Genomic DNA, 26,336 nt, shown 5'->3' with positions numbered 1-26,336 from the left:
AATTTCAACTTTTAAAAACCTTATAAGGTTTTGTGGGCTTTAGAGTTGTATAAAACTATACACATACAGAACTTAACATACCATTCTATTTTAAATACTTGATAAAACACTGAGGCCTCAGAGACTGTTTGCTTTTAATAAGGGGGACCTATATTACCAAAGTGTGAGGTACATAAGAGTGAAAAACTGCATGCTTGGAAACAAAGACTGGTTTTCTGCAAAAAATAAACAGAAGCAACCAGGCTTGCTGGCATGTTGGCTTAATAGGAATGCCAGTTTAGCAAAATGAATGTTAATTGCCAAGAACGTGAACTAAATCGGGCAGCTGTCCTCTCCAACCAGGCCCTTCTGTCTGCTTCTCCCTAATCAGCCCCATTGCCTACTCAGACTTACTCTTCTGTTTATCAACTCCTCTTAGGTCTGCTTTGGTTCTCCATACTGTCTATTTTACTTCTTGACTTTTGTAAACAGAGTTAGCCCTTTACCTGAATCTCAGTTACAGTTAGAGAACTTTTAGAAAAAAAAAAGATTAGAGTACATAAAATAACAAATATATAAATACTTAAAACAATGCCTGAAATAGAGTAATGTCTCAAAATATACTCAATTTTCTTAAAAATAACCTTTTACTTAAAAAATTAGGCAACCAAGGTTTAGAAAGTCCAAGACTCATTTAATGTCATAGATCAAGTTGAAGGTACAAGTATTTCTGAGTCATATTAATTTTCACATTTCAAAAAGAGAAAAAAAACCTCTGGAGTAACTGATAAGTTTATATAGAATAAGATTTTTTTATAGTTTCTGCAAGTCTGCTTTAATAATCTATTTTTGACTGCCCTTGATGTGCTGAAGTACAATTTCTTTTTCTATTTTAAGACATTCTTGTCTGCTGTTCTGCCCTTGATATTCCTTGTGGGTCTGAAGTATCCTCCAGAAGACAATTACGAATTTATCCATTGGCATTCCAACCTTATTATTGAACCTATTTCATTTTGAAATTTTCCCACACTGTATGCATGACTAAGCATGCCCATAATATAGTGGATTCTCTATTAATTTACAACTCTCAGTCCAATGCACAAGCTTTGAAAATAGTTTCACTTTTATTTCAAATTTCTATGGAAAAACTAAGCAGTACAGAATACCTTTTTCACATAAGGGTAAGTAACAACAAGACTATACTTTTAAATATCTAGAACAATTAGATAAAAAATAACATCAGATTCTCTAGTAGAACTCTAGCTAATTATAGAGTGAAAAATGTAGCCCGTTACTTAAACAGTATCCCAAACAATAAGTTTGGGACACTTTGTTTTTTAATTTTTTTTTTGTTATTGAATTTATTGGGGTGGCATTAGTTAATGAAATTAGGTTTCAGGTAAACAGTTCTATAATACATCGTTTGTATATTGTATTGTGTGTTCACCACCATAAGTCAAATCTGTTTCCATTACTATTCCGCCCCCTCTCCACTTTTCCCATTTTTACCTCTCCCCATACCCCTCCCCATCTGGTAATCACCATACTGTTGTCTGTGTCCATGAGTCTTTCTTTTTTTCCTTTGCTTAATCCATTAACTCTTCTTACCTAGCCCCAAATCCCACCCCTATTACAGCTCTCAGTCTATTGTCTGTATCTATGAGTCTATCTCCACTTTGTTAGTTTATTTTGTTCATTAGATTCCACATATAAGTGAAGTCATATGGTACTTACCTTTCTCTATCTGGCTAATTTCACGTAGTATAATACTCTCCAGGTCCCTCGATGCTGTTGCAAATAGTAAGATTTCCATCTTTTTTCGTCCAAGTAGTACTCCATTGTGTAAATGGATCACAGTTTTTTTATCTTCTCATCTACTGATGGGCACTTGGGTTGCTTCCAAATCTTGACTATTATAAATAACACTACTATGAACATAGGGGTAAATATATTCTTTCTAATTAGTGTTTAGGAATCACTCGGACATAAGGAAGTTCCATTTTTAATTTTTTAAATGTTTTGGTTGATTTTTTAAAGAGAGAGGAAGGGAGAGGGATAGAGAGATAGAAATATTAATGATAGAGAAACATCAATTGGCTGCACTCCCTCACAGGGGATTGAGCCCACAACTCGGGCATGTGCCTTGACTGGGAATTAAACCAGTGACCACTTGGTTCCTGGGTCGATGCTCAACCACTGAGCCACACTGGCTGGGCCATCTTTAATTTTTTGAGGTAACTTCATACTGCTTTCCATGGTGGCTGCACCAAAATGTGTTCCCACCAACAGTGCACAAGGGTTCCCTTTTCTCCACATCCTCGACAACACTTGTCTGTTAATTTCTTGATGATAGCCATTCTGACAGGCTATCATCAAGAAATCAACAAACAAGTGTTATCTCACTGTACTTTTAATTTTCATTTCTCTGATAATTAGTGACTGTGTCAAGCAGCAAGGATGGACCGGCTTCCGGCACTTGAGCATCTTTTCATGTGTCTATTGGACACCTGAATGTCCTTTTTGGAGAAGTGTCTATTCAGGTCCTTCCCCCATATTTTAATTTTATTGTTTGGGGGTTTTTTTGGTGTTGATATGTAGAAGTTCTTTATAAAGTTTGGAAATTAACCCCTTTAAGATGTATCATTGGCAAATATGTTCTCCCATTCAGTGGGTTGTCTTTTTATTTTGTTGATGGTTTCCTTTGCAGTGCAAGAACATTTTAGTTTGATATAATCCCATTTGTTTATTTTTTCTTTTGTTGTCCTTTCCAGAAAGATACATCAGAAGATATATTGTTATGAAAAATGTCCAAGATTGTACTGCCTATGTTTTCTTCTAAGATTTTTATAATTTTAAGTCTAACATTTAAGTTTTTAATCCATTTTAGTTTATTCTTGTATACATGTATTTTCATTTTTTTGCATGTATCTGTCCAGTTTTTTCAACACCATTTATTGAATAGACTATCCATTGTATGTTTTGTCTCCTTTGTCAAATATTAATTGACCATAAAGGTATGGGTTTATTTCTGGGCTGTCTATTCTGTTCCATTGATCTATATGTCTATGTTTATGCCAGTACCATGCTCTTTTAATTACTGTGACCTTGTACTACCAGTATAATTTGATATTAACTAGCATGATTCCTTCAACTTTCGTCTTTCTCAAGATTGGTGTAGCTATTTGGTGTCTTCTGTGGTTCCATACAAATTTTTGGTATATTTGTTCTAGTTCTTTGCCATTGGTATCTTGATAAGAATTGCACTAAATATATAGATTGCTTTGGGTAGTATGAACATTTTAATGATGTTAATTCTTCCTATCCATGAATATGATATAAACTTCTACTTATTTGTATCTTCTTCAATTGCTTTCTTCGGTGTCTTATAATTTTCCAAGTACAGGTCTGTTACATCTTTGATTAAATTTTATTCTTAGTTTTTAAAAATATTTTGATGCAATTGTAAAGGGTATTGTTTACTTAGTTTCCCTTTCTGATAGTTGAGTATTGGTGTATAACAATAAAACTGATTTCTGAATATTTATTTTGCATCCTACTACTTTACTGAATTCATTTATCAGTTGTAGTAGTTTTTTAGTGGAATCCATAGGGTTCTCTTTATACTAGTATAGTATCATGTCATCTGCAAAAAGTGACAGTTTTATTTCTTTTTTTCCCCAACTAGAATATCTTTTATACCTTCTTGTTGTCTGAATGCTGTGGCTAGAACTTCTAGTACTATGTTGAGTAAGAGTAGTGAAAGTGGACACCCTATCTTGTTCCCAATGTTAAGGGAAGTGGTTTTAATCACTGAGTATGATGTTGCCTGCAGGTTTGTCATAAATGGCCTTTATTATGTTGAGGTATGCTTCCTTTGTTCCTACTTTGCTGAGAGTTTTCATCATAAATGGGTGCTGGATTTTATCAAATGCTTTTTCCACATCTACAGATATGATCATGGATTTATATCTTGTGTTTGTTTATGTGGTGTATCATGTTCATTGACTTGAGGATATTGTACAAACCTTGCATCCCAAGTATAAATTCTACTTGAGTATGTGTCTGATCTTTTTAATGTACTGCTGAATCAGGTTTGCTAATATTTTGTTGAGGATTTTAAGATCTATGTTCATCAGGAATATTGGCCTATAATTATCCTTCTTTATAGTGTCTTTACCTGGTTTTGAAATTAGGATAATGTTGGCCTCATGGAATGAGTTTGGGAGTCTTCCCTCCTCTTAAAATTTTAAAAATAGTTTGAGAATGATAGGTATTAGCTCTTCTTTTAATGTTTGGTAAAATTCACCTGTGAAGCCATCTGGTACATGACTTTTTGTTGGTTGGAGTTTTTTTTTTATTACTGCTTCAATTTCACTACTTGTGATCTGTCCTTTCAGATTTTATGATTATCCTGATCAGCTTTGAAAGATTGTTTCTTGAAATGTATCCACTTCTTTCAGATTGTCCAATTTGTTGGCATAGTTGTTCATAATACTTTCTTAAAGTTCTCATATAAATTTGGTGCCAGTTGTTACTTCTCCTCTTTCATCTCTGATTTTATTTATTTGGGTTCTCTCTCTCTTTTCCTCCCCCACCCCCTCCTTTTTCTGATAACTCAGCTGAAGGTTGTTCAATCTTGTTTATCTTTTCAAAGAACAAGCTCTTGGTTTCATTAATCTTTTTTTATTGTTTTTTTAAGACTCTATTTCATTTATTTATGCTCTGATCTTTAGTATTTTCTTTCTTCTACTCACTTTGGGATTTGTTGTTTTGTTTTCTAGTTCTTTTAAGTATAAAATTAGATTATTTGAGATTTTTCTTGTTTCTTTAGATAGGCCTAATAACACTAAGAATTTCCCTCTTAGAACTGCTTTTGCTGTGTACCATACATTTTGAGCTCTGTTCTCATTTTCATTTGTTTCAAGGTATCTTTTGATTTCTTCCTTAATCTCATTGTTAATCCATTAATTGTTTAGTAACATGTTATTTAGCCTCCATGTCTTTGTATGTTTTGTTTTGTTTCTTGTGGTTGATTTCTAGTTTCATACCATTATGGTCAGAGAAGATACTTGATATAATTTCAATCTTTTTAAATTTACTGAGACTTGTTTAATATCCTAATATATGGTCTATCTTTAAGAATGTTCTATGTGCACGTGAAAAGAATGCATATTCTGCTGCTTTGAGGCGAGATACTTTGAAGATTTCAATGAAATCCATCTGACCTAGTGTGTCATTTAAGGCTGCTGTTTCCTTGTTGATTTCTGTCTGGAAGATCTATCCATTGATGTCAATGGAGTGTGAAAATCGCCTAGTGTGACTGTATTACTGTCAATCTCTCCTTTTATGACCATCAAGATTTGCTTTACATATGTTGGTGCTCCTATATTGGGTACGTAAGTGTTTACAAGGGTTATATCTTCTTACTGGATTGCTCCCTTTATCATTATGTAGTGTCCTTCTTTTTCTCTTACCATAGCTTTTCTTTTAAAGTCTATTTTGTCAAATATATGTAATACGTCCCCAGCTTTTTTTCTCCTTTCCATTTCCTCTCTATTTGCATGAAATAGCCTTTTCCATCTATTTACTTTTTAGTCTGTGTGTATCTTTTGTTCTAAGGTGGGTCTCTTGCAGATAGTATATATGTGGGTCTTGTTTTCTTATTCATTCAGCTACCTTATGTCTTTTGATTGGAACATTGAAGCTATTTACATTTAATGTGATAATTGATAGGTAGGTATTCATTGCCATTTTACGTTTAACTATGTTCCCTTCCTTCTCCTCCTTCTGTTGTGCTCCTCCTCCTCCTTCTTACTTCTAAAAGATCCTTTAACATTTTCTTGTAGTACTGGGTTGGTTAATGGTAACAAATTCCTTTATCTTTTTCTTGTCTGAGAAGCTCTTTATTTCTCCTTCAAATTTAAATGATAGCCTTGCTGGATAAAGTTGTCTTGGTTGTAGGTCCTTGCTTTTCATCACTTTAAATATTTCATGTCAATCCCTTCTGGCCTGAAATGTTTCTGTTGAGAAATCAGCTGATGGTCTTATGGAAGCTCCCTTGTAGGTAATTAACTGTCTTTCTCTTGCTGCTTTTAAGATTCTATCTTTCTCATTAATCTTTGTCATTTTAATTATGATGTATCTTGGTGTGGGCCTCTTTGGGTTCCTCTTGTTTGGGACTCTGCACTTCTTGTACTGTGTTTCTTTTTCCTTCCACCAGGTTACAGAAATTTTCAGTCATTATTTCTTCAAATATGTTCTCAATCTCTTTTCTCCCTCTTCTCCTTATGATAACCCTATGATGTAGATGTTTTCTTCATGTTTTCCCAAAGGTCCCTTAAACTACCTTTTTTTAGAGAGAAAGAGGAAGGGAGAGAGAGAGAGAGAGAAAGAGAGAGAGAGAGAGAGGGAGAGAGAGAAACATTGATCAGGGGCCTCCCATACATGCCCCATTTGGGATCAAACCCACAACTTAGATATGTGCCTTGACTGGAATAGAACCTGCAACCTTTTAGTGTATGGGAGAATGCTCCAACTGAGCCACATCAGCCCTGGCCTCATTTTTTTTAAATACATTTTTTTTTCTACTGCTCTGATTGGGTGTTTTCTGCTACCTTGTCTTCCTAATCACTGATTCAATCCTTTGTTTCATCCAACTTACTGTTTATTCCTTCTAGTTTATTCTTCATTTCAGATATTGTATTCTCTATTTCTGAACGTTCTTTTTCGTGGTTTCTATGTCCTTTTCATACTGTTGTAGTTCTCACTAAGTTCCTTGAGCATCCTTATAACCATTTTTTAAAACTATCTGATAAATTGTTTGCCTTTGTTTCATTTAGCTCTTTTTCTGGAGATTTCTCCTGTTCTTTCATTGGGGAATTTTCCTCTGTCTCCCCATTTTGGTTGCCTCTTTGTGTGTGTTTCTATGTATTAATTATATCTGCTATGAATCCCAGTCTTGGTAGGGTGGCCTTGGTAGCAGGTGTCCTATGGGAAGCAGCGATGCATTCTCTTTGATTACCTGAGCTGGCTGCATCAGGAATGTCCCTTGTGTGGGTTATGTGGGCTCTCCTGTTGCAAGTGAGTCTTGATGCTCTTGGCATGTTCATGTGTGGGGTCGACCCTCAGAGGTTCTCGGCCCTCAGGTCCCTGTGTACAATGTTTTTCTGGTGACAGTAGTGCACAGCCGATACAATCTGTCTAACTGGCTAACTGTAAGGCTCAACCCTGACCACAATGTACGAGCTATTCCATATGTGCTGACCACACTAAGCGGAAATTTGCCTCAGCGGGGATTTGTGCCTGTTAAGATCTTCCTTTAGATATGCTGCTTGTGAAGGTAATTGGATCCTACTCTGATGTTGTCTGAAGCTGGCTCCTGGGCATGTTGGTTTTGGTGCCTCTTGGTAAAGACTCTGCTGTAGGGCAATGTCAGACCCAACCTGTTTGGAACTACAAAACCACCCACAGTTTGTGGCAGCCTCTCCTGGACCTGGATGTGTGAGGGAAGGACCAAATTGCATACCAAGGCCAGCTTTTACCAGCACCAGGCCCAGGGGATGGTCAGAAAAAGCCCCAAGACACCCCAACATGGCCTCTGCCTGCCAGATGCTTGTTAGGCTCAGTCACTGAAAGAGCCTCTGGCAGTTCTCAAGTTGAATGAAGTAGGTTTTCAGTGCGTCACCAGGGGAGGCCAGTGGTGTTCGCTAGATTGATATAGGTTCAAATTCAGTGCCAGTGCTAGGTCTGAGGCCACTCAGCAAATACCCCAGGCCACCTTCTGGTTGTTTGCACACCTTTTTGGTGGGGTGGGTATCTCAAGGATTCATCAGGGTGAGTTTATAAGGCCCAAACAGACCAAGATTTGGCCAGATGAAGGGAGGGTTTTGTACTGGTCAGGTGTGCAAGGGAAATATTTCCCCTGTCCTAGAGCCATACAACTCAATCTGTCCCAGATTCTGTCTGGAACCTGATCTCAGCAGGGCTTCATTACTGGTTTATTAAGTTAAAGAGGATGCAGGTGTGTGTGTGTGTGTGTGTGTGTGTGTGTGTGTGTAAGAGAATAAGAGTGTGCAAGAGAGATACAAATCTCAAAGTTAGAGGACCTAATATGAAATGCTAAGGGTCCTAAGGGTTCAGATTTCATCCTGTACGCAACAGGGAACCATTAAAGAATTCTGAGCAGGTAATGACATATTAGAATTTTGTTGTGGGATGAGCCCTTCTGCAGCAACAGGCAGTGTGGACTGTGAGGTGTGAGGTAGCAGGTGGGAAGATGAATTGGGAAGAAAATTTAATAGGCCAGATGGTCTTAACCAAGGCAATGCCAATAGTAGTAAACAATAAGAGAACAATATAAAAGGTAAGATTTGGTTATTATTTAGAAGTGAGAGAAAGAGATACATAAAAACTACACACAACTTCCTGTTTTCTAACCTGTGGGGTCAGATAGATGGTGGTGCTTCCAAATATAAGGTGTATGCAACAGGAATGATTACGGACACTCACTCTGATGACCGCAATTTTCAGAAGAAACTAGGAGGCAGGGGTATCTTCTGAGGGAAAAGAGGAGAGTGTTTGTATAAGAGAATAACAGAGAATAGTGGAAGTTTGGACAACCCACTGAGAATGGAAAAGGAAGCTGGCCAAAGAAGAGCCAAAGTTACTGAGCAGTGAAAGTCACAGGAGGCAGGTGAACATGAATTTGTAGTGAAATCAATCTGCACAGGTGTGTAAATTTACAGTGCCATCAATCTGTACTGCTCTATGATTTTCTTTTCTAAACAATGCTCAACTATCTAGATATGTCAGTAGAAACATGGACTATTGGACCGATCTAGAGATGAAAGTTTAAATACCAGATGCAGTGGAGTATAAGAGCATGAAGGAGATGAAAGTACTGTGAGAAAATAGTTTAGGGAATCAACCATAGCATCCAGAATCAATAAGGGAAGGGGAGCACAAAAGCCCCATCGAAGCAAGTCTAGCCCCAGAGGGGTGTCTCCAGCACAGAAGTTCTCCCACCGCAGACACAGCTGATTACCACAGCCAATTGGCCTGGAGGTCAATTCCTCACAGTGATAACTACAACAATCAAGGCTTAACCACAACAAGACTGTGCACAAAGCCCACAAGGGGGTGCACCAAGAGTGTCTACCTCAGGTAATTGGGACACTTAGCACAGAAAGGCACTCTATCGACACAGCGAAGCATAAAAAATGCCGAGACAAAGAAATAGAACACAAACGACAGAATTGGAGGAAAGCAAACTGCTGGATATAGAGTTCAAAACCACACTTTTAAGGTCTTTAAAGAACTGTCTAGAAGCCGCCGATAAATGTAGTGAGATCTTCAAGAAGACTGGTGAAACCCTCGATGTTGTGATAAAGAACCAACTAGAAATTAAGCATACACTGACTGAAATAAAGAATATTATACAGACTCCCAACAGCAGACCACAGGATCACAAGAATCAAGTCAAAGATTCGAAATACGAAAAAGCAAAAAACACCCAACCGGAAAAGCAAAATGAAAAAAGAATCCAAAAATACGAAGATAGTGTCAGGAGCCTCTGGGACAGCTTCAAGCGTAGCAACATCCGAATTATAGGGGTGCCAGAAGAAGAGAGAGAGCAAGATATTGAAAACCTATTTGAAGAAATAATGACAGAAAACTTCCCCTACCTGGTGAAAGAAATAGACTTCCAAGTCCAAGAAGCGCATAGGACCCCAAACAAAAGGAACCCAAAGAGGACCACACCAAGACACATCATAATTAAAATGCCAAGAGCAAAAGACAAAGAGAGAATCTTAAAAGCAGCAAGAGAAAGAGACTCAATTACCTACAAGGGAATACCCATACGACTGTCAGCTGATTTCTCAACAGAAACTTTGCAGGCCAGAAGGGAATGGCAAGAAATATTCAAAGTGATGAATACCAAGAACCTACAACCAAGATTACTTTATCCAGCAAAGCTATCATTCAGAAGTGAAGGCCAGATAAAGAGCTTCACAGATAAGAAAAAGCTAAAGGAGTTCATCACCACCAAACCAGTATTATATGAAATGCTGAAAGGTATCCTTTAAGAAGAAGAAAAAGGTAAAGATACAAATTATGAACAACAAATACACATCTATCAACAAGTGAATCTAAAAATCAAATGAATAAATAATCTGATGAACAGTATGAACTGGTGATTGTAATAGAATCAGGGACATAGAATGGGAATGGACTGACTATTCTTGGGGGGGGGGGGGGATGTGGGAGGTGAGGGAAGAGATTGGACAATAATCGTGCACCTATGGATTAGGACACTGGGTGGGGAGTGAGGGCGGTGGGTGGGGAGTGAGGGCGGTGGGTGGGGTGGGAACTGGGTGGAGGGGAGTTATGGTGGGAAAAAAGAGTAACTAATGTAATAATCTGAACAATAAAGATTTAATTAAAAAAAAATTAAAAAAAAAAAAATAAGGGAAGGAGACCAGGGGAGGAAACTATAGTCTTAGGGAATAAAGGTTTAAAAACAACAGGTGTCAAGAAAATTGGATTGCAGTTTTTAATGAGAATAAGAGAGATGGAAGAACAGAAGGTACTGAGATTAAATTTTCCTAAGTGGAGAAATTCTAGATCTGTGCTATCCAGTATGGAGGTCACTAGCGACATATGGCTATTTATATTAAAAATAATTAAGATTACAATTATTTTCCTCTATCATACTGGCGGCATCTCAAGTGCTCAATAGACTTGCAATGGCTACCATACTGGACAGAGCAGTTAAAAAAATTTCCAACATGTAGGAAGGTCAATTGAAAGTGTGGCTCCAGAAAATGCCAAGTTCTAAGGAATACCTAGGAGTGTGAGTTGCTGAAGACAATGGAGACAAGAGCCACTGAGGAGGAATCAGGAAGGCAGGATATTGGACAAGTTTTTCAGAGATGTTCAATTCATCCTGTGGCAGGAGTTGCAATGGAGAAGATATGAGCTAGACACTGAAATCCTCAGTGAATATAGAGTGTGTGACCAGTTTAGATGAACACATAAACCTTGTTGGGAGTTGTAATGTGCTTCCTGTGTATACTAAACCCTCCAGGCCTATCATAGTGTCCTTCACTTCTGAAGCATGTTTGACCGACTCATTCCAGACCCTACCCCAGAGTGATATTCCAGATCCCACTTAAACCTCTTCAGAACCACTCTCTTGGTTAAAAAAAAAACACCTCTTCTGAAACTATCAAATTGCTTCAGCCAACTCAATACTGTGGGATGGAAAAGAAGCCTGCTGAGTTAACTCTATGTGGTCAGGTTAACTAGATAGCTAAACATAATGCATCTATGGCAGGGGTGGGCAAACTTTTTGACTCGAGGGCCACAATGGGTTCTTAAACTGGACCGGAGGGCCGGAACAAAAGCATGGATGGACTGTTTGTGTGAACTAATATAAATTCAAAGTAAACATCATTACATAAAAGGGCACGGTCTTTTTTTTTTTTTAGTTTTATTCATTTCAAACGGGCCGGATCCGGCCCGCAGGCCGTAGTTTGCCCACGGCTGATCTATGGGCATAGCTATAGCTTCATAAGGAAAATGTAACAGAGATTATCTGTACCAGAATATATGAAAAAAAGAAATATTTTTATTAAAGAGCATAGGTAGTTTGTGTATTCTGTTGAATTTATTAAACACACTTGTTATAATTTAAGACTTACACATAAATTTTTTATGATTAAGTCAAGACGGATGTCTATCAATGTGGAAATGTGGTATAGCTTGTTATGTTGGCTATTCATGGCTAAAAATATCACACATCACCCAAAACAATTTCCGGTAGCATCATGCTACTTGCCACTACCACATCCCCAACTTTCCTTTTCTTAAGAGTTGCCAGCTCTGAGCTACAAACAGACAGTAATCCTTCCCACTAACAAATCATGAGTGAGCACAAATTCTTCGGTCCTCTCAATTCTTCTATCCCTCAAGCCAGTGTACTGCTGTGAAACTAGAAGGGGAGAAAGGTTTACCATTTTGGAAAGTTGTTAACATCTTGTTTAGGTGAGTAAATGAGGAATCTCTCTATAACTTAATTATAAACTGGAATAAGCCCAGTCCCTCTTTTCTCCTGTCACCAGTGCTAATCCCTCTTAAATTTACTCATTCTTGTTAATATGTGTACTTTTACTCCTACTTATTTTTAAGAACTAGGGAATAGCTGTGTGCTATAGTCCTGTTTCTTATTTTTCAATAGGCTATACATTTTTAGTCTTTGTTGAATCTGCTAGGTTGAATAGTTATTTGTGAATAATGGGCTCTTCCACAGCAATATACAGCAGAAAATTCCTTTTGACAAGCCATAGCAAGCTTAATTGAGTCATGACGTATTCCATCAAATAGCTTCCAGTGAGGAAAATAGTCCTTTTCCTAAGGTAGCATATGCTTTCGCACAATTTCAACATGACTGTATGGTCTCACATAATTGAGGAAATTACTTCATTTATGAAAAGTTACAGAAAGGTATGAAGTTAATATTTGATTGAGCTAATTAAATTTTAAGGAGGTATATACTCTAGTCTCAGAGGGAAGGTGGGGGAAGGAGGGAGGGTGACGAGGTGTGAGTGGGTAGGTGGGGGAAAATCAACCAGTGAACTTATATGCATAAAGCATGGACACAGACAATGGAATGGTAAAGATCTGGTGCGGGGGGCGGAGGTGGGCTAGAAAGGGCACATGGAGGAAACAGAAGGCATATGTAATACTTTCAACAGTAAAGGTTTTAAAAAATAAATAAATAAAGAAGTATACACTCTAGGCTTTCTTCCTCCCTAGATTTAATGAAACCTATTTCTTAAAAACCTTACAGGTTAATTTTACCTTTTTTTTTTTTTACTCTATTGTTTAAGTATTTCCTAGTGAGAATCCCAAATCAATTCTTCTTTATTTTAAATGTCATACAATAATATGAATAGAAACTATTCTATCAAGATAGTATTTCGTTTTTTAATTTATTGAAGTAACTGGTTAATAACATATAAATTTCAGGTATAAAAATGTAAATTGATACAGCCACTATGGAAAACAGTATAAAAGTTCCTTTAAAAATTAAAAATATAACTACCATATGATCTAGCAATTCCTCTACTGGGTAGAAAAATATGAAAACATCCACTTGTAAAAACAGTATTTCTGATTCACACCCAATGACTTTGCAGCCTGAAGCCACTTCAAATTATGATAATACTTTTAATGTTTTCAGGACAGATGTTGTTAGGGCTTTTGGAACAAAAAGTAGACTATCAGCAAATATTAGTTAACTTATGAACTTTCATCTGAATACCCTTCAGATACCCATTGGACCTGGGTGATATTATAGCTCAATGTCAGCCTGAAGAGTTCCATCAGTCATGGGCACCATCCTTTCTTCCCTCCACAATGCAGTAATAAGGCAAGGATAGAGAGACTATAAACCATTTATTTGAACCATATAAATGGGTTGAAAGTAAAATGTGCTGTTATATTTGTCCCCAAAGTCAAATTTACCTAGCACATAATACAAGTAGCCCATTCAATTGCATCAAAGGACTTCCAGGTATCTAATAAAAGTGTTGTTATTGGTTCCAATTTTTTCTTTGTATTCCAGATGAGTTACATTAGCCTATGCAGATTATCTGATGCTTATCTCCCAAGATACAGCCTAGTTGGATAAGGGCCTATTAGATTTGCAACAATTTTATTTAGTTGCATAGCCAGTGGTCTGGTCTCTATTATTTTATGTCTACTCACCCTGTATAAAAGGATATTTTTCACAATACTGCTAAGGGGATAACATGCAATCTTGAGCATAAGGCTAGATGGATATATATAATTGGATAAAAGGACTGCAGACTGCCTTGATTCCAAACCACAGATAGTATCTGATGCTTTAAAAATTCAGTACACACCATTTAAATGCATTACATTTATTCATAGTCTATTTCTGAAACTAGTGGCTGTTCAGTGTGCTGATGGCAGAGAGAAGTTAATGTGTTGGTAAGCAACCTAAATTTTTATAAAGCTATTTTGAAAGTAACTCAATGCCACAGAAAGTAATATCAATTACTCCTTGCTTTTCAATTGACATTGCAAGGCTGCTCCAAATTTCTATTCTTCAGTTCAGCATCTGCAAAGAAAAGGAAGGCACAGAGTATGTCCTTGGGATATTTCTGGGTATGACAATCACAAGAAGTACTTCTTTAGAAAACACCCTAAAATATTTGGGGTAAAACAAACAAACAAATATTGACTAACCCTAGATGCCCTGTGGATAGGGAATTGCTTTAGAAAACTGAGCAATGGAGAATAAGGGTAAAGCCAGTGGGCGACCCTGAGGGTTCTTATAACCTACTAGAGGCCCTGTGCACGAAATCGTGTGGGTAGGGTCCCTAGGCCTAGCCTGCGATCAGGGCCATCTTCTGCCTGTTCGCCAGTCCCAAGCCGAACACTGCCTCCTCCCTGGGGGGCGGGTAGGTCGCAGGTGTGCCCCACAGTTTCTGTCAGCGCTGCAAGCCCCAGCAGCAGCAGCGGCAGTAGCAGAGGCAGCAGCAGCAGCGGCACCCGCGTGAGCGGCCCAGAGCAGGCAGTGCATTCCATCAGCAGCCAGCCTGGAGGTGAAGTCGCCAGTGCTCTTTCCCACTGGCCTGAGCCCCCTGAGCAGCTGGGGATGAGCTGGGGATCCCAACTGCCTGACAGCCAGCCTGGTCCTCCCACCACCCACCCGGGTTCCCCCGTTCACCATCACTGATCCATCGGAGCCTGCAGGCCGGGGGGAGGTCAGCTGTTTTGCCTGCTTGCCAGTCCCCAGTCCCACCCCGCCGCCACCCACCCATTTCCCCATGGTTCCTCATTTGCCTGCAGGCAGAGGTGGAGGATAGGGGAGGTGGGGGAGGAGAGGGACTGAGAGGTGGTCAATGCACCTCATGGCGACTGGTCGAGCCGTCGTTCTGGTCGTTCCGCTTATGGTCCCTAGCCTTTTATTATGTAGGATATCCTGAGAGACAGCAGAGTGCAGAGAGGGACAAGGGCCTGGCCTTTGGGGCTAGTTTTAATCTTGGACCCAAGAATAGTACTGAGCTTGGTTTTCTCATCTACAAAAGGTAGTTACAATACTCACTCTGAAACTGTTTAAAAGATCAAAAAAGCTATCTATCTTTTTTTTTAAGTTATATGTATATATAACTTAATCAAATATTTAATGGTCAATAGATAAATGTCAGCTGTTTCATTATAATGATTGTTAGTAATAAAGTGAGATATTTATATACACACATATAGTTGCATTTTTAAAGTAATCATAGGAAGGTCTAATCCAATGGCACACTGAGTACTCAGAATAGGTTCATGGCATTGTGTTGGGGAAATAATGACATTCAATGAAGTGCACTGTGAAAATTTACTTTGTGATTAACCTACTCAGAATGAATGCACTTCTTAAACCTACAGTATCTAAAGGCAGGATTTCATATTGAAAAAAATTAATGAGCACACACATACAAACAAATATCTTTTTCCATTATCGTTAGTCTTCTTTATTATCCCAGTATATCTGATTGAGTCTAAGAGATCCAGCTTTTCTTTAAATATATTGATTAGATATAAAGAAAAAATGGTTGTGCTCGCTTCAGCAGCACATATACTAAAATTGGAATGATACAGAGAAGATTAGCATGGTCCCTGTGCAAGGATGACATGCAAATTCATGAAGCATTCTAAAAAAAATAAAAAGGTTAATGGAATGAAAGTATAGAATAAACATTCTTCCTCAGACTTCCCAGTTACAGTAACCCAGTTGTTTTGCTTGCAAAACAAAAAAAGTTAATAGGTAAATAGTCTATTTACGTGCACAGAACAGAATAAACAATTCAAAAAGCTTCAACTTCAGCAGAATTTTATATTTATCCTAGAGGCCCAGTGCACGAAATTCGTGCATGAGTAGGGTCCCTACCAGCTTCCGGCAGCCGGTCGGGGCCTCCCTTCTCCTGCCCCTAGCTGCCTGCCACTGCTACCAGCCAGGGCCTTCCCTCAATTGGCTGGCCAGCCCCGCCCCCTGGTCGAACTCTGGGTTGAACTCCAGTCTAACTCTCGGTCAAGGGGACAATTTGCATATTAGGCTTTTATTATATAGGATAGTCAGAGTTTTTTTTTTAATGCTTATTTCCAAAATGATATAATCTTTTGAAGTGTGCATACTTTTTCTTAACAGTTGGAAAAATATATTTGGACTCTAAGTGAAGCAATTTCTAGAGAAAACACATGATCCACCCTGAAACTAAAACTCTAAGTACACATACAGAAACGTGTACAACATTCCCAAGATATATGTAAACAGGAAGAGCCACTTAGTAAATGTATTGGGTTTTGGTAATAATATAATCCACTCTCATTAGGCATCTCCCTCTTGTGCATTAACATGTGACATCATACTCTCACATAACATTTCATAACACAGTGAAATAAAAAGCCCCTCCAGATTGCAACTGTAAGATAATCAGATTCTGTGGTGCTCATTATAACTGCAATTATGTAACAAAACTCTCTGAATATAGTTCCAGTTATTGCAGTTATTAATCATTCCGGTTTTGTTTCAAGCACTTGCTTTATAGTCTGCTAGATAGACTCCATTATTCTACTAGCTGAATGTCGAAAGTCAAACATATGCATGTGAATCTACTCTTCTAATGGCCTTTCAATATAATTCCCCCTTTCAATTTGTATTTGTGAATACAAAAAACATGCAGAAATAAAGCTGATGTCAGTAAAGTCACTGACCTTTGCAGTAAACAGAAGACAGTCCTTAACAAAAAACAACTTAGCAAGTAGGAAACATATTTTGCTAGAACTAGAAATAGAGCTGCTTAAGAAGTTAGTCTCAGAATACCAATCAGTTCTTAAGAAAAAGGGGGAGGAAAACTCTCAAAGAATCTGTATATTTGATACGGAGACAAATCCTAAGAGGGCCAGCAAATGTGCATTTTTAAAGGTTCAAAGTACCAACCTCATGGAGAGGATGTACTTCCAAACATCCTATGCACAAAACCATGTAGATTAATTTAACTACAAAATGCCAAGTAAAAGACAGCAATTTTATTATACAGAACAAACACCATCTGCACCACCTTAAATCACTGCTGTAGATGTATTTCTAGGAAAAATATACACCTTAAAATTCTCAAGCCTAAACTCTGAGATGCTGGAGTATTAACTAGCATCCAAAACTAGCATCCTGGATTCCAAAACAGATCCAGGGAAACTGACTCCATAATTATTTAAATGTTCACATGTAGAAAGCCCAGAAAAATAAATACAATAGTACACTGACATAGTTTCCAAAGTGCACTTCACCAAGTTCACACAGTCCATGATTTCTTCAGTTTGGCTACGTACATTGGGCCCCACGCTTTGCCCTTTTCTGGAATCACCAAAAGTCCACACTCCTGGCCAGTGGGTGCAAATGCGAAGTCTCGGGAGCAAGTCCTTGCCATTTCCTCTATGTTCACAGGAATGATATTACTGCAGGAATTTAAAATTTCACTGATCACATCCTGATTTTCTGCTTTGGAAAGTGTGCATGTAGAGTACACAAGTAACCCTCCAGGACGCAACGCCTTAATTGCAGACCTGCATGTAATCAGGAAAACACATTAGATTGGTTAGGTACATTAAAAACAGGCTACGGCGTTTGAGGGCAAGGAAACTTACATACTTGAAACTTTTTTGCAATCCTGACTCAGACTGCAATAACTCTGGATGTTTTCTAGCCTCACAACTATTTCTCTCTAACCAGGTGACTAGGAAAATGGTAATCAAATCAATCAACATGGGAAAGACAGAGTGTATTTGATTTGTTCGCTGGTGATCTTTTAAGGATAAGAGGATGAGGGTAGAACATGATGAAAAAATAGGTTTATCTTAGACTATATTGAGTGGTATGTACGGGTAGGTGGAACAGAGCAGCTGACCTTCAGGAAAGAGGTCAGGGCTCAGTGATAGATGAAGTCATGGGAATAAGTAAGATTTCCCAGGAAAAGAGCAAGAAAAAAAAAAGTGGACTAAAGACAGACCCTGAGAGAATGCCTATTTAAAGGGAGGCAGAAATTAAAAAAGAAATTAAGTCTTCACTAGATGAAAGAGTAGCTTCAGGGAAAAGATAGGAAGAAAGATTTATCTGTCTGTCTGTCTGTCTGTCTGTTTGAAAGAGAAGACTTACAAATATTTGTAAATGCAGATCCAAGAGAAGAGCAGTCCCAAGTTTCAGACTACAAATGGAGAAGTTAGTTTTTGAAAAGATGGAGTTCAGCTCTTCATGAAAAACAGGATGGGAGCATGGATAGGAACCCAGGATGTTTTAAGGTAACAAAAGTTCATGACAGGCCTGGCTGGTGTGGCTTAGTGGTTGAACTTCAACCCATGCACCAGGAGGTTGCCAGTTCGGTTCCCCGTCGGGGCACATGCCCAGGTTGCGGGCTCCATCCCTGGATGCAGCCCATGGATGTTGATGTTTCTATCTATCTCAAATAAAAACAAACAAACAAAAAAAACCATGTTTTTCCTTAAAGAAAGTTCATGATAGCCTCAATAAGAAGAGTAGAGTGAGAGGCAAGGTGATCTACTGAGACATAAAACTAAAAAAGTTTTAATCTTGATGCTGTAGTGATAACCCCAGAGCAATTACTAATCAGTAACTTAAAAAAAAATCATGTTCCACAACCTCTACTGGATTTGAGTCCAGTCAACTCCATGTCTCACATCTATATTTAAACAATTAAAGCGCATCCCCAATAATTGAGATTTAACAATAAAGATCTACATGGCAGAAGGACATTTGCAGATGTGATAAAATTAAGGCTCTTGAGATGGAAAGATTCTGGATTATCTGAGTGGGCCTAACATATTCACAAAAATATTTACAAATGGAAAAGAGAAGTAAGAAAGTCAGAGAAAGAAAGGCGATAACTGGTGCTAAGGATGGAATGGCAGGATTGCTGGCTAAAGGCCAGGAGCCAAGGAGTGCAGGCTGTTGCTAGAAGTTGGAAAAGGTAAGGAAATGATTATCAACTGACTTTACCTGTGTGGTCAGTTCAGGCTGCTAAAACAAAGACACCATAGACTAGGTGGTTTAAACAATAAACATCTACTCCTCACAGTTCTGGAGGTTGGAAAGTCCAAGATCAAGGTCCTGGTAGGTTTGACATCTGGTGGAGACCTGTCCTCACATGGTGAAGGGGAGAGGGAGCGCTCTCTGGTCTCTTTTATAAGGGCACTAATCCCACTCATGAGGGCTCCACCTTCATAACCTGATCACCTCCCAAAGACCCCATTAACTAATACCATCACCTTTGGGATTAGAGTGCCACATATAAATCTGGGGAGGACACAAACATTCTGTCTATTGCACTCCCCTACAGCTTCCAGAAGGAACACAGCTCTGTCACACCTTGATTTTAAAGTTTTGACCTCTAGAAGTATAAGATAATACATATGTGTTATTTTAAGGCATTAAAACTGTGGTAATTTGTTATAGCAGCAATAAGAAACAAATACACACTCGGTGATGTGGTGTTTTTTTTTAATAATGATATACTAAGGCATCATTATATTTTGCTACAATTGTACAAGTTACAGCTACACTCCGTTTGGATCACTTTCAACTGACTACAGCAATGGACAAAAGACTTTCTTTTAAAAAGTTAGAGTATTGTGCAAGGGATATAGGCAGATATGAATACGGATATCTGAAACTTATAGTAAAAAGACTGTTTTTATTCTAGTTTCACAATTAGCAAAGCCAGTCCTTAATCAAGTAAGTATAATTCTTTCTCATTACAATTGTACAAAAGTATACAGAAGCCTCATCATTCACAAACAATAAGTTTCTGGCTTGATGCAAATTTAAATTAATTTCTATAATGTTGCCAATGTTGGCTAATTCTTCTGCTTTGTTTTCATTCCAACATTCATAATTTATCTTTCTAAAATTAGGTTGGTATAACTTAACTGATCTCATTAATTTCTAAACAAGGAAAGGCTTTTTTACAAATTGGGTTAATCTCAACACCCTAGGGCAGGGGTGGGAAACCTTTTTGTGAGTGCGTGCCAAAACCAGCAAAATCTCTGACTCAAAATTCTTCTTCGTGCCAACCCTAATTTTTTGAGAACATGTTACACCTACTTGATATCTCTTAAGGTGTACGTATGTGAAGAACTTTAAAGAAATAATAAAATTCATTCGAGCGACAAAAACACAGTATATGATGATGAAAAATACATTTATTTTTTAATGTATACATGTACACTGATAGTCCGACAGAAAACTTTATGACTCCGTTTGATATTATCAGTGGGACTTTTGCTGCTGCATCACTGATGACAGAGATTTTACATCAGGTTTATATTTCGTGACCTTCAGAGATATGCACGAGCTACTACTTTCATCCGTCAGGCTACTCCTATTACGAGACTTAACAAAATTCATCACTGAGAACAAAGATTCACAAGCGTATGTGGATGAAACCAAAACACTGGTCCAATCTAGGAAGGCAGGGAGAGTTAAGGCAGAGGCATAGAAATTGCTCTTCCCCTCTCTCATCAATCCATGTCTATGGTCTTTAAGATACCTTACATTTGTTATGTAAAATTATTTATTTATCTATCTATTTATTTATTTATCTTTAAGATACCTTACATTTGTTATGTAAAATTATTTATTTATCTAAGATGCACCTACACTGAATTTATCTGAAAAATAAAAAAGTCGATATTAAGAAAAAAATTGTGAATGGAAGATTATAAGAGAGCGTTTTGCGTGCCAGCAAAAGTTACTGGCGTGCCATGTTTGGCACGCATGCCAGGGGTTGCCCACCCCTGCCCTAGGGCAAATGTTAGGAATCCTCGTCAAATGGTTGTTGCTGTTTTCCTGTTCATGACTGTTCTTTAAATACCATTTCTATCCTTTTGCTGGTAGTAGTTATACATTTTAAAAATATCATAATTTGTATTCAAAGATCAAGGAAAATAGGCAATGTGGGGGGAAAAAATCACTTCCAGGATTCATATAACCAAGACTTTTCTATACTAAGAAATATGTTATGCCATAGAAGGCATTTTTCTCATGAATTGAACCAGCTCATACTGAGGTCACACTGGTTATGCAGAAAGTGTAAATCTATCTCTACATTAGCATTTATAAATACACATAAGAGTTCCTTTGCTTTTGATACATAAATGGCACTAAGTACTCAATTTTAATTAAGGCTAGAGTATTAACCACTCTACAATCAAATGATTTAAAACCAATACTTTTGGTATTTCAATAAAAATCAAATGATAGAAAAACCAGCCACTGCTCATGTCAAGACCAGCTGCACTGAAATGCCAATCCATCAATGGAGACCACAACCCTGAAAGGACACACATGAAAAACTGCTGAATGTTCTATTGAGATCTTCCCTAGAACCTCCCCTAGAATCTCCACCCTTGAACCCTTAGGAAGGAGGATCCAGTGCGCTCTAACTCCTGGGAGCATGTCCCTGTCTTTTCCTACCCTTCCTCTCCCCCACTCCCAAGGCCTCTTACCATAGCTTCCTCACTTCCAAGCTCCAAGGGCCCTTCCTTTACCTCCATAATGTGTTTCCTAAGCCCATTTCTTCTAGGAATTGCTTTTTCTACTTCTATAATTTATCCAATAAATGTTCTCTTACAAAAAAAGAGATAAATGTAGTATGTGTTTTACAATATATTAAATGAAAATTAACACATGCCTAAAATATAAGTACCTAAATATATAGTATTTTGCCCACTACAGTAGTGCCTAGGATAAATCATCTGCTCCCATAACAATTCACACATGTTTTGAAACAGTCCATCAGATTCTAGTAACTGTTATTATAGGTTTCATCCAAATCATAAAAAGAAGACTGTATATGTATTTGCAAGACAGGCAGTAGGGTGTGAGAAAGACTGTGTTGCTCTGGAGAGAAATGATAAAAATGGAAGAAAGATACTACTTACTAGTTCTTAACAAGCCCAGTAAGAAATTAAAAATTCTGGAAGGTGAAAAAAACATTTAGAAGTTAGAGAGACTGGAGTAGCACTAATACACTGGCAAAGTTGTGGTAATGACCATATAAAAAGGTAAGTCCGGATCACAGAAGAAAAATAAGACATGTTGGATCTGGGTTCTGATAGCAAAGAAGGCAAAGAGTTCTCAATGCTTGTGTCAATTTCTGTGCTATGCAAAGTTATTCTTATGTTTGTTTGTTTTTAAATAAGAGGACGAAAAACCAAACAACTAAGCAACATCCATTTTGGCATAATGCTATCTTCTGCTACTCTCCAAATGAGCCGTGCCCCCTGATTTCTTAATGACTGTAAATTTTGTGGCTTAAGAAGATCCTGAGTAATGGATTATTTTTCACCTGTGCTACACCACTAACTATATTGCATGAAATTACTAAATAATAAGTTGTATTATGATTGGAATTATTTACCACTGAATTATGAGTGATGGTTAGCAGAGCTTTGTAATCATACAAAAGATGTCATGACTAACTACAGTAGATGAACCAAAAGTATTATTCTGATCAGATTAGGGAGAAGGCAAACCTAATACTTTAAACAGAAATGGGAACTAGTAGACATCATCTTAGGCTTTAAAATATTATGTATAATTCACTACACAATGTCCAACTGTAATACAGGGCCGGGGGAAGCAGACTTGCCACATAATACAATCCTTCACTCATTTTCCTGAAACATGTATGTTCCCCTCAGAAGCCTCTTATGTAAGTGATCAGACTTAGCCCTACTTGAAATAAGAAATAAGATTCTATCTCACAACACTGTTGCAGGAAATAAAACTGACCCTGATTAATAATATAGCATAAAATAGAATGGGAAATGCTTTACCCAAAGTACTCCTAACAGAAAAAGAATGATGGCTTCCTTGCAGAATGTATGCCTAATACCCTGTTGCTTTATAGCAGAGATTGGCTGTACACATTTCTCCAAATCTTTGATTGTCTTTCAGTGTTTATGGAATCGGCTGAAATACATTCTTGTGCTTGAACCACCTAGTTAATAAAACAGAAGAACACATATACTAAAAAATAAAACCATTAAAAATAATATAATGTTAAATTAAAATTTCCCTATTTACAAACAGAAAACCTTACTGATTTTTGGCAGTTCGCAGAGTAGACCTGAATACTAGTATTTACACACTGTTGTGAAGGCCAAAAAGCTCTGCAACCTACAGTTTTTTCTTAAGTTTGTGGCAGACTCAGCCTCAAAATCTGACCTAAACTGATGTAAAGCTATTTATGGTCAAGACTTACCTCCTGTGGTATAACTCTTCATACATTTTGCTGAAAACATATTTATTTTTTATTTCAGGGTGCTTGCTGCCCTAGAAACTACTGGGGAAGCTGGTGATGTGATACGCCAAATATGTACATCATTACCTTTTTTTTTTAAATATATTTTATTGATTTTTCCACAGAGAGGAAGGGAGAGGGATAGAGAGTCAGAAACATAGATGAGAGAGAAACATCGATCAGCTGCCTCCTGCACATCTCCCACTGGGGATGTGCCTGCAACCAAGGTACATGCCCTTGACCGGAATCAAACCCGGGTTCCTTGAGTCCACAGACCGACACTCTATCCACTGAGCCAAACTGGTTAGGGCTACATCATTACCTTTTTATAAACAAAAGAAATTTGGAATTCTGAAACACATCTGGCCTCAAAGGCTTGAAATAAGATTTTGTACTTGTATTTTAGATTCAAATGAGTTATAAATATATTATATACTCTATCAATATAATAAACTAGTCACATAGTTATATGATGAAAGCTCAATTTAATTACCTTTTAAAAGTTAACTATTTAAATGTTAACTTTAAAAGCATCAGATAGGCAAATCTGCAGTCTAGATGCAGGAATCCATCAGTGTTTTCTTATTCTAGCACAAAGTTAGAAGGAAACTGGATTGTTTTGTGTTCTCTCAATGCATCAAGGCTTCCTCTGCAGCCTCCTCCAACCCTACTCCACAAAAAAAGTGTTTTAATTTGTATGTTTGTTATTATTTTTAATATATTTTTAATTGATTTCAGGGAGGAAGGGAGGGGGGAAATGAGAGATTGATCGGCTGTCCCCTGCATGCCCCCTACTGGGGATAGAGCACACAACCTGGGCATGTGCCCTGATTGGGAATGGAACTGTGACCTCCTGGTTCATAGGTCCACGCTCAACCACTAAACCACACTGGCTAGGCAATATGTTTGTTATTTTTTAAAGAACAGTGTGTACAATCAATAATAAAGCCATTTTTTCGGGAATTCATTTTGTCTTTTTGTTCAGTGCTTTCACTAAATTTCTCCATCCTTGAAAGATCTGCTTAGAAAAAAATAGAGAACTAAGTCTCAAGAGTCATTTAAAATACTGGCTTAGAAACAACATGAGAAAGTGCTGCTTTCCCAGCAGAAGAGAGACTACTTTTATATTTCCAGATTTATGGTCCATGTAGCTTTCCAACTATCAAGCAAGTAAAATATAATGACCCAGGAAAATAAAAGAAAAATAATTACCTAATTTTAATACCTTGAAGAAAATAAGTATTATCCTAATGAAAGCATTAAATTCAATGACCTTGAAAAACTAAACAAACAAAAAACTAAAACATCTTGGAACCCTGACAATTATCCAAGTTCCAGAGGGAGGGTATTTCAAACTTGATGATAACTGAAAACATGAGGCGGGGTGTCCTGTTGTTCCTATGGCAAATCTCTGAGTCTCAGGGAATGTTATTTTTATACTTAGCTATTAAAACAAGCTAACAATTTTTAAAATGTAAATTCCACTTTTCTGGTCCATTCTTCAGGTCCTTGATTAGAAATCTGGCATTCTATTGGGAGGGTCAGTATAAATTAGATCACTAAATTTTACTGTTTTCTGCATTTAAAAAGGCTGAGCCCAAATTGCAGAAGAAAATAATCAGCACAGCAATAGTGCCATCTTTTGTCCGAAGCAGAAAGTAACTTTCCCCTTTTTCATTAATTCCTCATGATTTATCATCAGGAGATATATTGACTTCTTTTTATGTCTTCCTTGTAACATGTTTCAAGCTACAACTACTGTCTCTCCTATAATTTGTGATGCAGAAGTAAAGCAATCATACATGCCTATACTCTTGAAAAATTTAAGATTATAGCTAAACATTACCGCAATTAATATGCTTATTCTTTCTTTTTCTTCTTGACTTTTCTATTATAATTAAAGCATCAAGGCAACACCTACCACTCTTTCAGATGTAAATATGGGGAAGCAATCAAGTGAAATAGAATTAAAGATTCCTTATGGTCACAATATTTTTTAAAAATATGTTTTATTGATTTTTTACAGATAGGAAGGGAGAGCGATAGAGAGTTAGAAACATCGATGAGAGAAACATCAATCAGCTGCCTCCTGCACACCCCCTACTGGAGATGTGACCGCAACCAAGGTACAAGCCCTTGACCAGAATCAAACCTGGGACCCTTCAGTCCGCAGGCCGACGCTCTATCCACTACTAAGCCAAACCGGTTAGGGCACAATATTAATTAGCAAGCCTGTCCCTGTCCCCCTTATCTTAGAAACTCTGGCACTAAACATTTTTTAAAACCAAGTATGATTGTAGTAAATTAAAAAATTTAAAATCATAGGAGCATCAATCCTGCAATTGATTCTTTGTAACCATTTAATATTCAATTGATATTTGAGATTCTATATAAAGCTACTTTATAAGGTCACTTACAACTTGAGAGGAAAACAGTTTTATAATTAATAAAATGGAAAAAAAATGTATGAAAGCTCCTGGCAGTCTTTGTTTCTTAAATGACAATTTAACTAAATCCAAAACTAAGAAGGTGAAATGCTTACAGAGGACACTGCCCACATTCTTCCATGAGGAAATTATTATTTTAAAAATAGAATAGACTAGAATAGAATATCTAGAATAGAATAGAATAGAATAGAATAGAATAGAATAGAATAGAATAGAATAGAATATTCCTGAATCAATGGGAATGTGGATTTGGTCCAGGAATAAAATGAGATGCTGATGTTATCGAGTGAGGGACAAGTGATCAGCCTAATTAAGAATGTTACCTTATGTTTATTTGGTGCTTAATTTAAAGAGTACTTCACACATGGAGTCTTAATAAAACCTTATGAGGTGCGCAGGGTGAAGAGTCTGACCCAACTTATCAAATGGAGAGTCACAAAGACTCGGTGACTTGTCTGAAGTTACACAGCCAGTTAATTTAGCACAAAGACTGCCAACCTAATCTAATACCAGGAAA

General features: G+C 37.4%; 1 protein-coding gene and 1 non-coding gene across 3 annotated transcripts in view; one reads left to right on the top strand and one right to left on the bottom strand.

Annotated features, from left to right (window-relative positions):
• Positions 1-13,033: 13,033 nt before the first annotated feature.
• NSUN3 (NOP2/Sun RNA methyltransferase 3) overlaps positions 13,034-26,336 on the bottom strand; it is a 68,406-nt gene continuing 55,103 nt past the window's right edge. Inside the window, exons 6-7 of one of the 2 annotated variants that reach the window (XM_070406042.1) lie at positions 17,386-17,619; positions 13,034-14,125 (exon numbers count right to left, since the gene is read on the bottom strand). In XM_070406042.1, coding sequence (XP_070262143.1) covers positions 14,119-14,125; positions 17,386-17,619 — 241 coding nt within the window. In that variant the 3' untranslated portion in view covers positions 13,034-14,118. Of the gene's footprint in view, positions 14,126-15,521; positions 17,620-26,336 lie in introns of those variants that run through there. The other variant, XM_070406040.1, reaches the window with a different exon arrangement.
• Positions 15,614-15,720, top strand: LOC139004539 (U6 spliceosomal RNA). Its single transcript, XR_011470417.1, has one exon. It is a non-coding gene; the product is annotated as a U6 spliceosomal RNA (small nuclear RNA).

This window comes from Myotis yumanensis, unplaced genomic scaffold (assembly GCF_028538775.1).
Source record: "Myotis yumanensis isolate MYYU_CA2020_CCGP unplaced genomic scaffold, mMyoYum1.0.hap1 SCAF_2, whole genome shotgun sequence".
NCBI lineage: Eukaryota > Metazoa > Chordata > Mammalia > Chiroptera > Vespertilionidae > Myotis > Myotis yumanensis.
Note: the sequence above shows the minus strand (reverse complement) of the source record. Positions and strands in the feature narration are given on the sequence as shown.